We start from the raw sequence: 16,545 nt of genomic DNA, 5'->3' as shown, positions 1-16,545 counted from the left end.
CTTATGAGTAATGGATGGATGGATGATCTGCAGATTCTGTGATAAACATCTGACGGAATAAGCAGAAACACTTCCGGTTGTTACTCTCAGTTTTCTATAATATGGAGCTCAACACGTGATCTGTTTATAAGCACTTATTAATCATGTTTTGTCATTTTGATCACAATGTGCATCATGAGTAAGAAACCAAAGTGTGATAAAATATTTGTTTATTAATGAATTTGGTTCCTTTATTTGTTTGTCCATAAACTGTTTTGAGAATCCTACACTATTGTGTTAGTTATGTTTGAGGAATACCTATGCATTAAATGGATGCCCCCCCCCCCCCCCCCCCCCCTTTTTAAATGCCCAGGTTCTGCTTTATCCTGTTTGTTGTGATGGATGGCAGGGAAAACTTCAGGGAAAATAATAATCAGTTCTGATTTACACCAAAACGCTGCTTTTAATTGATTTTTCCATCTAAAACACTTTCCCTTGACAGCAACAACAATAATACTGTTGAGATTTTTTCTTATTTCTCCTTGAGCTACTCCGAGTTAAATCAGCTCATCATCAGCTGGTTTCACTAACTAACTAGCAGTTACCAATCAAGTCGTTACTTAAACCCTTATTTAAACCTAATTTTACTTTAGTGCCTGAATGGAACAAACAGTTCTTTCCTGCTTTAAGCAGGAGATTATATCAGATAGACTGCACTGCTTTGTGAGTATCTATGGTCTAAGGTCGTATTGATTTGGATCTTTGAGCTGTTAGGGGCTCATTTAGCAAACTTTTACTTGAGCTAATAAAGTATTGGAAACTGCTTGAGGGTTTCCCTCATGGGGAAACAGCAGCCATGTTTAAATCAGCACTGGAACAGAGGAAGTGTTATTGGTCTGTTTTCTTCACTGGAGTGTTCGTATTTAATCAGAGCGGAATGTTGACATGCCAGTGGGTCAAAGTTGGTGAAGTGTGTGTGTGTGTGTGTGTGTGTGTGTGTGTAAAACCTCTTAACTGTTTGTCCAATTTCCAAAATTGAGGTGGCTATAGATTCCTTGGCACAAGTTGAGTTCAACAGACCCTTTGACGTCAATTTCCGCCATCTTGGATTTTCCACCAATTTGGAGTTTATCAGAAATGTTTAAAAGTTTTCACAGGTCACAAATTTTGTCCATCTTCATGAAAGTTCTTGAGATGATCTTCGGTCCAAGCCTCACAAAACTTATTTGCTGTCTTTTTGATGTACCAAAGAGTTCACCCGTTATAGCTAATCAAAATCAGCAGCCAAGTCACCAAACAGGAAGTGAGGTCATATCTCAGCAACACTTTGATGTATCAAAACCAAACTTGGTACGTGGACTTGGGACCCCATTTTGACGAAGCACAAACAAACTTGTCATTTGACCACTAGGTGGCACTGAAACGAGCAGAAACATGTTTTAGCCCCTTTCTGCTCACGTCACTACGGTACTTGGCACCTTTATTGTTGCTTGCAGCTGGATTTAGTGAGTAATTTACGAAGTGCTAGCTGTGTGTTCTCCATGCTCAGGGGATTTTTAAAAATTATTATTTTTTTTACAGGCACGTGGTGAAAGTTTTGCTTTTTTCTGTTTGAATTTCAGATGAAATAAACAAATAAAATTGAGTTTTCAACCCTACATGCACTTCAAGCGGCATTTTTAAAATTTGTTTTTGTTTGCTTTTTGGTTCAATTTATGATGTGTAATGTGAAACCAAATCAAAGAGCAAGTTAATCAAAAATAATCAAGATTCAGACTCGGCAACTAGACTATAGAAGTGTTGGCGCCATGAGTTGAAAAAGCTGGATCTGTCCTTCAATCTGAAATGGTGGAGATCCTCATTTTTGTGTCTTAAAAAAATTTATATTTTTTTTAAAGGCCCTTTACAATTCAATGATTTATTGTGATTTTTTTTAATGGTAAATTGCAAGCTGGGGAAAAGTCAATATTTACAGTAAACTAATCTCCTTTCTGATTTTAATTTGAATCCGGATGCAGGCATTATATTACACGCTATAGAGTGTATACTAAAATATATAAATTACATTACATACGCACACAATATACGCAATAATATTTTGATGTATGGTAATGATGTAGTATAAACTGGTTCAGTATGTAGTGACACCGTTTTGACAGTTTTATACTCTGTTTTTCCAAGTTTGTTATTTCCTGGTTGATGTCTGTGTTTGGTCTGGTGATGATGTCACTGCTTTGCCTTTATATATCTGTTTTTTGTGAGTTAATCCTCTCCACACATCCTGTGTATATACACATCCTGCATTTTATTACCGGATAAGATTGGCTCGGATAAGCTGATGAGATGTAATGTGGATGGTTTGGAGACATACAGAGGAGAGATCCAGGGTATATTGGGAAAAGAATGCTGGAGATTGCGTTGCCAGGTAGAAGAAAAAGGGGGAAAAGAAGAGATTTATGGATTTGATGGAGGACCTGAGGACAGTTGGTGCTACAGAAAACCAGAATGTCAAGGACGTAGTAGCTCATCTGGCCTGCCATCAAAACAACCATGACGACCAAAACATGAAACAGAACTGAAATGTGACGATGTGAGAGACAGAAGACCAACCTCCACGACAAACTGTTTACAACAGGAACATCAACAAAGGACTAAATTTTATTCCAAAGGGAAGATCGACCCAAAACATCGATCAGAACTGAATTCGCATGATAAATGAGAGAGGAGATACAATTCTAGTGAGAGGCCTGGATAATTCGTTAACTTGGCCTAATTAAGAACTTGTTATCAAAAAATTTGACAAAACAATGACCAAGTTTTGTGCTAAGTGATGAGTTCTTTCAAACAAAACAATCAGAATAGAAATCCGTGGAGAACTGACTTGATGGAGATATGATTTAACTAAACTGTGGATGACGGATGCCTCGCCATGGCAACAGCTCACCGGTCTTATGAAGCTAAAGATACAGAGGACAGGATGAGATGGAGGGACCTTATCTGCTGTTGTGGCCCCTAACGGGAACAGCCTGATGATGATGATGATTGATGATGACTGAAAGCTGAAATATTTTGTTTTGTAGTAAAGTGAGGTGTAAGGAATGCAGAGATGACACACCTGCCAGGTACATCTCTTCTCCTTCAGTGAACGTCATCTGACAGCGTGCACAGCGAGCACAAGTCGGGTGATAATGCTTTCCACCAGCCTGAGAGAGAGAGAGAGAGAGAGAGAGAGAGAGATCCATCCTTATATCCTTCTGATGTATATAAATCATGACCTGGATTACGACCAGCGTTCTGATCAGATACGATAAAGCACTATGAGCCTGCAGGACTCTCGGGTCATCAGGAAGCAGTTACCTGAGTGCAGAAGGTAAATATTAAGCACTGAGAAGAACCAGATGTCACAGAGCCTCAGAAGGGTCCTGACAGTAAACACTTTACGAACCAGACTTGAAACGTTTCTGTTTGAATGAGTTTACAGTTAAAGCTGTAATTTTAGCTCTTGGGGACAGTGTTACACTTTTATTATTCACTGCATTTTAATTTCCTAAAATATTATTGTAATACCTCCTGTTTTTAAAACACACTTTAACCTCCTTCCTACTTTCTATTCTATTATATACTCATGGCCACTTTATTAGGAACACCTGCTGTTTGATGCAGTTCTCTAATCAACCGATCCCTCAACAGCATCAAATCACGCAGATACAAATCAAGAGCTTCAGTTAATGTTCACAATGTTCAGACATCAGAATGGGAAAATTGTGATCTCACAGTGAAGTATGACTTTCTTTCTTTCACTGTGGTATGGGTGTTGGTTTGAGCCAGATGGACTGCTGGTTTGAGTATTTCAGGAACTGCTGATCTCCTTCCTGGGGTTTTCACACACAACAGTCTGTAGAGTTTACACAGAATGGTGCGGAAAACAAAAACACTGAGTGAGTGAGCGACAGTTCTGTGGGTGGAAACAAACGCCTTGTTGATAAGAGAGGGTCAGAGATCAGAAAATGGCCAGATTGGTTCGAGCTTTTTTGCCAGGAAGGATATAGTAACTCATATAATCACTCTTTACAACCGTGGTGAGCAGAAAAGCATCTCAGCATGCAACAGCAGAACAGAAGAACACATTGGGTTCCACTCCTGCAGCCAAGAACAGGGATCTTAGAATCAACAACAAGTTCCTATTAAAGTGGCCGGTGAATGTATCTATTTCATCTTAACCTCATCTCATCTCATTATCTCTAGCCGCTTTATCCTGTTCTACAGGGTCGCAGGCGAGCTGGATCCTATCCCAGCTGACTACGGGCGAAAGGCGGGGTTCACCCTGGACAAGTCGCCAGGTCATCACAGGGCTGACACATAGACACAGACAACCATTCACACTCACATTCACACCTACGCTCAATTTAGAGTCACCAGTTAACCTAACCTGCATGTCTTTGGACTGTGGGGGAAACCGGAGCACCCGGAGGAAACCCACGCGGACACGGGGAGAACATGCAAACTCCACACAGAAAGGCCCTCGCCGGCCACGGGGCTCGAACCCGGACCTTCTTGCTGTGAGGCGACAGCGCTAACCACTACACCACCGTGCCACCCTCATCTTAACCTTATAAATTAAATTTTTTAATTTACTATTTATAATTTTATTATATTTAATATTTGATCATTTTATTCGTAAAGCACCATGCTTTACGAATGCCTTGCGTATGAAATGTATACATTAGTAATTAGGGCCTGAGCACCGTTCGGTGTGAGACCCTATTGTTTTCGAAGGATTCTTCTTCTTCTTATTATTATTCTGCCGTGTTTGGCCTTATTTGAGGCATTTCCCATGCACGAAAACTCATGAAATTTGATACACACATCAGTCATTGTCACCGCTACTCAGCCACAGACTTTTGGCCTCGGGCTTAAGATTACAGCGTGAGACAGAGATAAGGAGGAGACACATGTATAGTTTTGTACCTATATAAATGTACATTTTCACACCACAGAAACACACACACACACACACACACACACACACACACACACACACACACACACACACACACAGTCTGTCTGTCTATCTCTCATCCGTCAAGCAGTCATGGCAACATGCACATCACCTTTGAACATTTGATGAATATATGACATGTGACTGTTTTGTTGGGTGGCAGAATGTCCTGGGTTGCGGACCCACACGTGCGAGGGCCCGTCAAGGCCGCTAGCGGCTTTAATTCTATTTTGTCTTTTATATTCTGCTCTGATTTCTTCTGTTGTCCTTAAAGGAAAACTCTGTTTTTTTTTATTTAAGTTTTTTTTTGTTTTGCCTGGACTCTCTTTTCCCATCTGTTTGGGTCCAAACACAAACCGTCTTTACTTGAGACAAAATGATTGAAACCGGTTCAGTATTGAGTCAGAACTCTGTAACTGGCGACTGTAATCCTCTGGGGTAATCATCCATGTCAAAGTAAAATGCTTGTTTTGGCCACTGAGAGTCTCATAATGTGATTGTAATGAGATTGATGGAAAAAGAAGATCTAAGAGTACGAGAAGGTGTGCAGATGTAAAGTAAGTCAGAGAGATACAGAAGCATTCGGGTTATGAAGCATCTTAAACAAAAAGTGAGAATCAGAATCTTGTAATCGATCTGATGTTGAACAGGAAGCCAGTGAAGGTGCTGGAGGACAGGAGTAATATGCTCTACTGAAGGGGTTCTGGTGATGATACGGGCAGCTGAGTTCTGAACCGGCTGAACTTTATGGAGGAGTTTGTGAGGAAGACCAGAGACGATAGAGCTGCAGTAATCAATGCGAGCTGTAACTAAGGCGTCTATAAGAACAGCAGCGCAGTGAGGTGAAAGAGACGGACGCAAATGATTGATATTGTGATGAAAATGTGCAGAACGAGTGATGTTAGTGATATGTGCTTCAAAGTGTAAAGTACGGTCAAGGATGACGCCTAAATCTTCACCTGGGGGGACAGAGAAACTATAATGATGTCAATATTGACTACTTTCACATTACCCATAATGCTTTGTGCCTGGGGGGAACCAGGCACTATATTTGTTTTCTATGCCAGATAACCTCAGTCATTTCTTCATATTCACATGGGGCAAAAGGATTTTTCCTGATTTAAAGTTTTATAGAATACCTAAAGAGGCTAAGCGTCAAAAAGCGTGAATTCACTGTCAAAATTTTACGCCGACAGACAACACGCAACTGCGTTCTACACACTTCAGTGGTGGAGTAAAGTCTGATGATCCAAGTCATGAAGGCTACAACCTCTGTCTTTGTGTTTAGTCATAAAAAGTGTGAAAACCGAAAAACAAAGACGAGTCAAAGAATTGAAAAGGACGACTTTATTGAAGGATCAACTCCCAAAACAAAGTGCAAATGATGCAGTGTCAGTAAGCGAACATGTCCTTCCCCTTTTAATGTTGCTGTCAGGAGATTGAATGCAGTATTTGACCCTGTAGCTCTAACAGCTTCCTCTAACAGCCCAGAGATTGTCGCAATCTGGTAGTGTATGAACTCAAGCAAAATCTGAGTAAAGGAAACCAAAATCAACTTAAATGTGACGGCTCTGCCGTGTTTACAGTACTGACTTGACTGAGTGAATTCCGTGCTTGTGTTCCCGTGCACGAAGCGTTTTGTATTTTCTTATGGCTTTCTCGTCGTGACCAGCACCCAGCAGAAACCATTTCACTGTGGGTTCTTCTCTGATCAGTGTCGATCTTTCTCAGCTCTTCTGCAGGTCAGTAATTGTCGGAACACCCGTGTGGACAGATGAAGAAGGCTGCTGACTCACTGTCACCCGAAGTAGAGATGTTCAAAGCGTTTGATATGATATTTACAAGCGCTTTTTTACTGATTGCTTTCTCAAAGTCCAAAGAATAGGCTTTTCAGATATCTTGAAGCTTTGGTTTCGCTAGTTTTGACACTTCTTTGAAGGTTTTAGGGAGATTTAAATTCAGAAGATTACTGTCAGTGTGCAGCACCATGCTGTTTTAGTTTGTTTATAGACCCCTTTCACTGACGTCACCCGAAACCGGAAGTAAACAGACCCTGCGCCATTTTGGAAGACCAACAAACTCATGATTAGGGGAAAATAACGGCAGTGGTATGTGAACCCACGAGAATAAAGTGCAGTGGCAAACGACTTAAACAAACAAATCTGAGCTGTTTTATTTATGATTTATTGGCCCAACAGTAGACTTGAAAGAAACCTGTGTGAGACTTGGCAAAAAACTGTGGATATAATGGATAAGTCTGTGCATGATCTGCGGACACTTTGAGGTAAGCAAACGCAAGAAATTCAGATTTAAAACATGCTAAATTGGCCTCAAGTTGATAACTGTATGAGGAGCAAGCCTCCCAGACTTCTACAATTTAATAATAATAATAATAATAATAATAATAATAATTTAGGATGGTTTGGGGCTTGCTCTCCCTCCTATTATATAAATAAAGCATAGTTGTTGTGTAGGCATATATCATAAATACATATGTATAATTTGGATAAATTAACCTAAATTATGGATACCTTAATAGTAACAAAAAGTATTAATTTTTCAACTGAAAAGATATATTATTAAAAGATAAATATCAACAAGATTACCTTGGCCATAACTATGTGTAGGTTATTCTTAATAACAGCTGTAATATCACGAACTAAGCCACTAACAACATAAATGTAAGCCTGTAGCCCTTTGTAGGCTTTCAAGTCATCAGCAGTGTAGGCACTGGGTGTAAACAACAAATAGTTTACAATGTCTGGGTAGCAAACAGATGGCAGAATTGGTGTCCGGTCCTCCTTATGTATCTGACACGGAGAAATAATATAAATCGTGCTGCCTACCAGATTACAGTCGTCTGTTTTATTGTATCAGTACTAGTATCACTTACTATACTCATCAGTCATAGATTAGTCCAGTACAACATGACCAGCTTGCTTTTTTTCCATTTGACTGTCGCAAGTTTTTTCAGGCTGGTACAGTCAAAAATTGAAAAAAGTTTTGGCCTACTAAACTAGTCATCGATTCTACTAGTGTATTAATTGGAGTCGACATGAAAACGTTCGGTAAAAACTTTAAACCAGTACAATCTCTTCTTCAAAGTTTCACCAAATGGTTTTATTTATGCAATTTAAAGCTCATAATACTGTATAACTTTGGTTGAGTAAAAACACGGAGCAAAAACATGGCTGAATCCTGAATGACTCCTATTTGTATAAATAGGGGACTACATAGGCAGCAGAATGTAGTTTCTTTTTCCCTGCCATGGAAGCGCACTTGTATACGGAGGAGGAAAGCAATTTGCATTACAGCTGTGAGGCGGCTCGGCTCGGTTTTCCCTTTCGGGCGCTCTCGTTTTCTGTTAGAATTTGGTAAAGAAAAAAAAAATTATTTACCAGCTTACCGGGTCCATTAACATAAATCTGACAGCTGACAAGGTTGGGATATAAACGAACTTTTGCGTTAAACTGTGTGCTTGGATTCACATAATTTTTCTGAGTCTTATCATATGGGTCAAACCCATCAATCACAGCCAGTTTCTCCACATACCGTGCCCTTTCTGCAGCTGGTAATGTACTCACATAACCCGAATTATCATCCATCGTGTCACTTTACTCTTGCTCGTACTTTGTTTTATATTGTGAGTGCATGTACTTGGTCTTCCAATATGGCGCCTAACAAAATCTCGCGGCGCGGTGACATCATGTGAAAGGGGTCTATATTTTGGTTACCCCCAAGGCGCAAAGCATTATGGGTAATGTGAAAGTAGTTGTAATGGCACTCCATTAGCTCTTCCTTGGTTACTGTACCATTTCTAGAGTCAGTCAAAAAAACACTCTTTTTCCACGCGAGCGACGAGACATGACAACTTCCCTTGTCTTTCTAAAATATTTACTTAAAAACAACAAGGTAAATCACAAAGTCTGGCGCACGGTCAGAAGACTGTGTTGCTTCCACCGTGTTCTGACTCGAAACTAAGGATGTCACGTCATAAGATTTAGAACATGGAACTCTTTTCTATGTTCTAAACTCTTTTCTATGTTCTTAAATTATCATCATTCATTTTTAACTGTTTTTAACTTCAATTATTATTGCTTAACTGGCCCTTACAGTAGTTAATTCAGAGAAAACTGTTAGTTTTGGCCAAAGTAGATTTTTAGTACCAACAAGGAGACCCCCCCCCCCAGGATGGTTTATTACGAATTATGTACATAGCCATGAAACTAACCCGATTCTTCCACTGTTTTATTTCCTCCCCCCTACTCCAGACAAATGTCAGTGAAAAACGTCTCGAGGAAGTAGTAGCCTACAAAACACCAGATGACCAGAAAGACAGAAATGAGATGATGGCAGGAGACGAGAAAAGGACCTGAATGCGAAGCTCTAATTGGCCTCTAAATGTTTTTCAGTGTGAGAATAATTACAGACTGGATCAATGAGTTTTTTTGAAAAGTTGTAGTGAGCTGCAGCTGCATCTTTCTTTCAAAACAAAAAAGCTTCACAAATCATCCTCTGGTTGGCTTAAAAAGGAGAGGAAGAGACTGAGGGATGGAGAGGCAGGTGGCATCAGGCAAAACTGCGAAAATGGCCAGATTTATTTATTTTTTTTGAAGGTTCTGTTTTTATTTTAAAGTCATGAAGGATTTTAGGAGGAACGTTTTCTTTTGGTCCTGATTCTGAACGGTGAAAAATATTCAGGCAGTTTAGTTTTTCTACTTGACAATCTAATGTTCTCGATCTCTCTCTCTCTCTCTCTCTCTCTCTCTCTCTCCACACACTCTGGGACAGTTCTGTCAAAAGCTCCTCATGTTAAATGATTATGGCACCAGCATTAAGGAGGAAGCTCTATTTATAGCCATCTGTCTGTATGCACTCGGAACACATTTGCCATGCGGTCCACCTTCAGCTCATCGATTTCTCGAAAAATGTCGGCGGTTAATATGATGCATGACGCCTCTGATGCTGTACTGATCTCTCACGTAAGTGGAGGTAATTTATGTGACGCTTGAAAGCGTTCTTGGGCTACAGAGTTGCAGCAGCTGTACTGTGTGTGTGTGTGTGTGTGTGTGTGTTGTGGCAGGATGTGATGTGAAGACAATGGAGCGATCGATGATTCATTAACCTTCACAGAGCTTTTTACTCAACCACAGAGAAGCTTGTTGGGAAACTTTGCAAATTTTGGCCAACACACACACACACACACACACACACACACACACACACACACACACACACACACACACACACACACACAAATAAAAACAGGTTCTGATTTTCGGATCCCGATCTAATTTACTTAATTTAACTTTAATAGCCAACATTTTATGTATTTAGAAACCTCTGGCTTTTAGGTGCATTTGTTTGTTGATATTAAACTGCATTTTTCCTCTTTATCCAAATTAAAATGGCGGAACATAAATATTTGTCCAGAATAATCTATAATGATCAATATTGCTCTAATTTGATTAACAGCTGCTGCGTGGCGCAAAAGCATCAGTGTATAAGATAATACAGAGATAGAGAGGGAACTGAGTCACTAAATAATCTGAAAGAACAGGAGAGAGAGGTGTGTGTGTGTGTGTGTGTGTGTGTGTGTGTGTGTGTGTGTGTGTGTAGGTGGTAAGGAGGAGTGGGTCGGGATTTGTATGTTAGGAGAATGTGCAGAGATGACCAAATATCTAAAAATACAGAAAATTGCATAAGCAGCCCACATGTCTCTCTCTCTCTCTCTCTCTCTCTCTCTCTCTCTCTCTCTCTCTCTCTCTCTCACACACACACACACACACACACACACACACACACACACACACACACACACACACACCAACATGCAACTCTTACCCAAAAGCAATAAAGTCCGAGTTTTTTAAACAGTGTTAATTGATGTGTAATTAATATCTAATAATATGTTTAGATCAATACACAGCAGATTTTAAGTGCAAAATGAAGTTTTGAGATTTCTTAGTCACTAACACTCATTTTATATATAATACACACACAGAGCAAGAAAGTGGACCAACAAAGAGAATTTGGTGAATTTTGCACCTCCAGCACTTTTCCGCTGATGTATCTGTTGCACGTCTCGCACCTGATGCCGAACTGCTTGTGGTAATCAGACTCGCAGTATGGAACACCATTTCTGAAACACACACACATCAAAAGAAAGAACAAGGTTCTACATCTCTAATATGACGTCTTTTGCTTCCTGTGATCTTCACTAGCCTTGTAGGATATTGATTTTTTCTTTCCTGTATGTTATGTTATTTACCAGTTTAAGAATTTTGCAAAATTGTTTTACGCATCCAGCACCTCTGGCTTAAAAAAAAGAAAAGAAAAATGAGCATTTCCACCATTTCAGGTTTAAGGAGAGTCATGGAGGAGTAATAGTAATAATATTACTAGCTGTGCAGTCGGGAGCTGCTTACTAGGCAGAGCCAATCACGCAAACTCTGCTGCAGTAATGTGCAGTAAAACAGGGAGCAAGGGGAGCCATAACAGTACATATTCAAAATAATCCTTTTACAAATCGAATCTCTCTTGTCCACATAGCCGATGTTTTCTCTGTTAATTGCTGCTCAAAGTAAAATGTAGGATTTGACGCTTTGTCCTCGGAATAGTTAATCTCTTTCAGTCAAGATATTTTTGGCTGATGTTGGCCAAGTCAAACATCCACTAATAAAATTTATTTCACGTTAATGAACTCAAAACGTTCTCTGTTTATAGTGACAGAAAACAAGTCACTGGTACTGTGAGTCCAGTCGAAAGCATGTGAGATGGTGTGAAGGGCTTCCAGGTGGTGACGGTTAATGTCACAGAGATCAAAACACCTGCACAGATGAGTCCAGATTCGTGTGTGGATCGGATCATCTCCTGCTTTATTGTGGCAAAAAAGACTTATCTTTTTGGCTTTTATTATTATTATTATTATTATTAAAAAATAATCCTATAAAGTGGTGTGAAACTTTGAGCCGCATCGAGGATCAGGAAGATGAGCGTCGGTGCTCGTACCTCTGTAAAATGTTCTCTTTTACAGGATTGTCCTCCAGGATAACACATCTCCTTTAACACTTCCAGAACAATCAGCGTTAAATTCACCATAAAAATCTAAAACCTGTAACTTTTAAAGTTTCCAACTGAAGCTTCATTACAACACGGTGACCTGAAAACGTCTTCACCACAAGCCAAAGACTCAGTTTGTGTGGCTTAGCAGAATATTTTATATTAAGGAATATGTAATAAATAAAGTAACAAACATGAATTGTCTGAATTGTTTTTGATCAGTTATAAATATTAACTTTTAAACTTCAGGATGTTAAAATGCAATCTTCGACTTTCACTCCAGTAGGTTTTCAGCTCTGTGCTTCTACTTTTATCTGAGTAACAGTTGGACACAGTTGTACTTTGTACAGTTTCTCTGCACCTTCCCTGGCCCTCAGTTCTGATTATAAAAGTGTCTGATATTAATAAATGTAAATGTAAGTTAGGGTTTAGAGTGAAGTGCGTACTTGCTGATGTATTCTCCAGTCAGGACGATGCCACAGGTTCGACACTTAAAGCAACTGACGTGCCACTGTTTCTCCAGAGCTAACAGAGACTGACCGTGAGTTATCTCCTCCTTACAGCCTGCACAATCTGGGAGAGAGAGAGAGAGAGAGAGAGAGAGAGAGAGAGAGGGTGTATGGGTGAGAGAGCAAGAGAGAGGGTGTAAGGGTGTGTGTGTGTGAGAGAGAGAGAGGGAGAAAGTGTGTGTGTATAAGTAAGGGTGTGAGAGAGAGAGGGAGGGTGAAAGGGTGAGAGAGAGACACACACAGAGTGTAAGGGTGTCAGAGAGACAGGGTGAAAGGGTGAGAGAGAGAGAGTGAAAGGGTGAGAAAGAGAGACAGGGCGAGAGGGTGAAAGGGTGTGTGTGAGCGAGAGACAGAGATAGGGTGTAAGGGTGTGAGAGAGACACGGGGGGTGAAAGGGTGTGTGAGAGCGAGAGAGCCAGGCAGTGAGTGAGTGTAAGGGTGTGTGTGAGAGAGAGAGAGAGAGAGAGAGAGAGAGAGAGAGAGAGCAAGCATTAGTTCCAAAATTAATTTAGTGATTTAGTAATATTAATGGAGTATCTGTACTGTTGGTGAAAACGGGTTCTGAGAGAGACGCAGCGTCTCTGGTTCGACCCTGAACTCAGGTTAGTGTGTGTGTGTGTGTGGAGTTTCTCTTGTTCTCTCCATGTCCCTGTGGGTTTCCTCCAGGTTCTCTGGTTTCCTCTCACCTTCAAAAAACATGCCAGTAGGTGTGTGTGTGTGGTGCCCAGACGTATTCTCTCTCTCTCTCTGTTTTTAAAATGACAGCGCTGGTTAAATGCTTGAATCTGATCATTATTTTGGATTAAAACATTTTATTTTGGTGAATAGCCTTTTTAAAAAATTTTTATTTAAAAAACAAACAAAAAAAAACGCTGGATGGCTAATGCTAACGATTTTACCACCGTCATCAACAACTTTATCAGATTATGCACTTATACCAGGTTTATACTTTAATTCTAATTATTTAACTTTTGTCTGATGAATTTAATAATCTGAAAGTGTTACATTCCTGATTTTTAAATGTGAAAAACAGGTTTTATTTATGCTATATTGTTATCGGGCTATGAGCTTTTGGTCATATCACACAGCTGTAGTCTGGAGTATGTTGTTCCTTAATCTTCTGAAGTCATATTAGTGTAAGTAGGAGAATTTGTTGATCACATTTGGTTAAATTCAGCACCAATTATTAAACTGTAATTACATCATATATCACATTCACAGATTATACGATATGGTGATCCTGTGGTCGGGGTGATAAATGACACAGGACACATTTACAGTGATGGAATATTCATGAAGCTCAAAGTGGAAGCGCTTCAAGAGTGTGTGTGTGTGTGTGTTTTTAAGAGAATAGGGCCAAAAGATGATTCATGACTGTGTTTTGAGACTCTCCTCTGAAAGATTTCCTCAATCATCTGTTTTCCTATCGGAGTGTGTTCAGCGCTCTGCCTCTCCTTGTCTCCCTCCAGATACACAGCTGATTTTTTTTCCCTTTACAAAGTAGATGAATCTTTTAAAGAAGAGTTACATTTTCCAAAGAAAATTGAGATTAAAATAAAACTCTATTATACACTCAAGTGAGACTTACAAAAATTACTAAAAAACAGTCTAACATTTCAAAATCATCCTTCATAACCAGTCCATGCATCTTAGTTCACCATTTGGCCAACTGCATCGCAAATCTCCACATTACTTTCAGGTTTAATAGATCCGGAGCCTCAGATACAGAGACCTGCTGATCGAGTGAGGTAGAAGGACACTTGGGTTCTCGTTCAATGCACTAAAACACTCATTTCAAGGTCACTTAGTTTTGAAGTAAAGCTCTGTTAGAAAATGCTCGGTTTCTCTCTCACTTCTTCCAGATGATGTCAAAACCAAACAGCTGAATGAGTCATGTTCAATTTCAATGATGTGTTGGTTATCATGCTGTTTCTTCTCGTTTTTGTTGGGAATAAAGGCAGGTTGTAGTTTCTGATTCAGGTGGCTCTTTGTGAAAGGATTGAAGATCCTGACATTGAAGAATGCACGTTGCCTGCTTTGCCAGAAACCATGAGCACTTATGTCCAAACGGGCTTGATCAGATGCATTGGCGCTGTTTGCCACTACTTCACCTGTGAGTGTCTGAAGGTGAGGCTCCACTTGGACATCATGGCTGAAAAATCCATGAAGAATATGTGTAATCCCTGTACACTATACAACGGGGTGTGTTACAAAGAACTGGGTTTATTTCATCATCATTTTATTGGATCATTGAGCATTGTAATTAGATTACTGAAAATGTCAGTAAGTCATCTTTTGATTTAATGCTTGGAGAAAGTCACTGACTGAATCCGAACACTCCGGCTTCCTTACTTACATAACACACAAAAATCAGCACATTGTAAAAATCCATAGGGGGTCTGAATCCTCAGGAATACTCATGAGGCATTTAATATCAGTCGAATGGCACCCAGATGATCTAATACAACATCTGGAGCGTGATCCGTAGGTGCTAAAGAAGGCAACTGGACTTGTTTGAAATCCTTGAAGACGTTTCACCTCTCATCCGAAAGACTCCTTCAGTTCTGTCTGACTAGTGAGGAGTTCCAGGTATTTATCCTCTAGTGGACCAAAAGTAACCCTAAGGAGAGTCGTTGAGGTCACATGGGTCGTTGACCCTCTGTCATCTTGTAGGATTTCAAGCAAGTCCAGTTGTCTTCTTTAGCACCTACAGATTACGATGACCTGGATGACAGAACTTTCACAGACACAGCTGTAGCGGGCAGACGTACCACACAACGCTACCACACAAATCAGCTGGAGCCTGAATAACCAAACAAGAAGAATTCCCCTGGAAAAAACAAAGAAAATGGTGGACTGGTTGCTGCAGCATCCAGGAAGTTCAGCATCTCAGGAATCGTTTAAACATTTCTACTATTGCAGAAATACATTTTCTAAATTTTCGTGGCATACATGGGTTTGCCATCTGCAAACATCTAGCTCAAAGATCAGGTAAGATGGCGGCGGAGTATGTCCGAATGGTTGGCGCCTTCAGATAGGGTCGTGTTTATCATGTTTGTGAGAAGATTCCAGATGGATGACTTTGCCTGTGATTTGCTTTCTGGAAGCTCTTCCTCAGACCACCTGGTGTGAGACATCTTAGAAAGAGACACCAGTCAAATGCAGGACACCATTCACACACACACTAACACCCAGGGACAATTTCTCATCATCAGTCCACCTGCTGGCAGGTTTTGTGGGAGGTTGGAGGAAACCAGAGAACCTGGAGGAACCTTGTCTTCAGGATTGAATCACTACTGCAACACCTTTTGAGGAATTGCACAAACGTGAGGTTTCTTTTTTGTGTTCAGGTGTTAAGAATACACACACGCACACCACACTTTGTGTTAAATGTTCAGTATTAATTCAGGATTGAGTCAGTCTGATCTTTATGGTGATCCATAACAACTACAGCTCCTCGGGCCGTGTGTGTGTGTGTGTGAGAGAGAGAGATAGAGGCTTATTTCTTAAATCAAATCCACACATTCTCCTCCCTGCTCACTTGTGAACAAAAATAATGGCGTCTCTCCACCCTTAAGCCCACAGCGTAACCTACAGCATCATCAGCAAAGCGATTTGTCGAGATCAGACTTACGACTCGGCCCGTGGATCTTGACAGGCTCATTGCTGCTGACCAGTGTGTGTGAGCACTGCTGACACACACACTTCTTCCCACAGAAGGTCACCCTGTCTCCTATGGGGAACGGCTTCCTGTGACACAGTGAGATGGACAACGTTAGACCATGTCCACACACCAGACATTAACCGATGACGTGGATTCATTGTGTATTTCTTTCCATATTTATGGAGATGTAGTAGTAGTAGTAGTAGTAGTAGTAATGATGATGATGATAACAATAACAACAACAAACATTTTAAACATTATGATAGATTGAAAGTAATATGAAAATCATATAAACAGATAAACAGACTGTTATTTGTGGTGGAAGATCACTA

General features: G+C 40.2%; 2 protein-coding genes across 3 annotated transcripts in view; both read right to left on the bottom strand.

The window, feature by feature from the left end:
- gpr34l (G protein-coupled receptor 34 like) overlaps window positions 1-16,545 on the bottom strand; it is a 471,084-nt gene that overhangs the window by 230,845 nt on the left and 223,694 nt on the right. The window lies entirely within an intron of this gene.
- LOC132895707 (actin-binding LIM protein 3-like) overlaps window positions 1-16,545 on the bottom strand; it is a 130,450-nt gene that overhangs the window by 35,484 nt on the left and 78,421 nt on the right. For both annotated transcript variants that reach the window (XM_060936522.1, XM_060936521.1), the window contains exons 4-7: window positions 16,184-16,299; window positions 12,487-12,613; window positions 11,027-11,120; window positions 3,095-3,182 (exon numbers count right to left, since the gene is read on the bottom strand). In XM_060936522.1, coding sequence (XP_060792505.1) covers window positions 3,095-3,182; window positions 11,027-11,120; window positions 12,487-12,613; window positions 16,184-16,299 — 425 coding nt within the window. The remainder of the gene's footprint in view (window positions 1-3,094; window positions 3,183-11,026; window positions 11,121-12,486; window positions 12,614-16,183; window positions 16,300-16,545) is intronic.

This window comes from Neoarius graeffei, chromosome 12 (genome assembly GCF_027579695.1).
Source record: "Neoarius graeffei isolate fNeoGra1 chromosome 12, fNeoGra1.pri, whole genome shotgun sequence".
NCBI classification, from domain to species: Eukaryota; Metazoa; Chordata; class Actinopteri; order Siluriformes; family Ariidae; genus Neoarius; species Neoarius graeffei.
The sequence above is the reverse complement of the archived record's forward strand: the minus strand, read 5'-3'. Positions and strand labels throughout refer to the sequence as shown.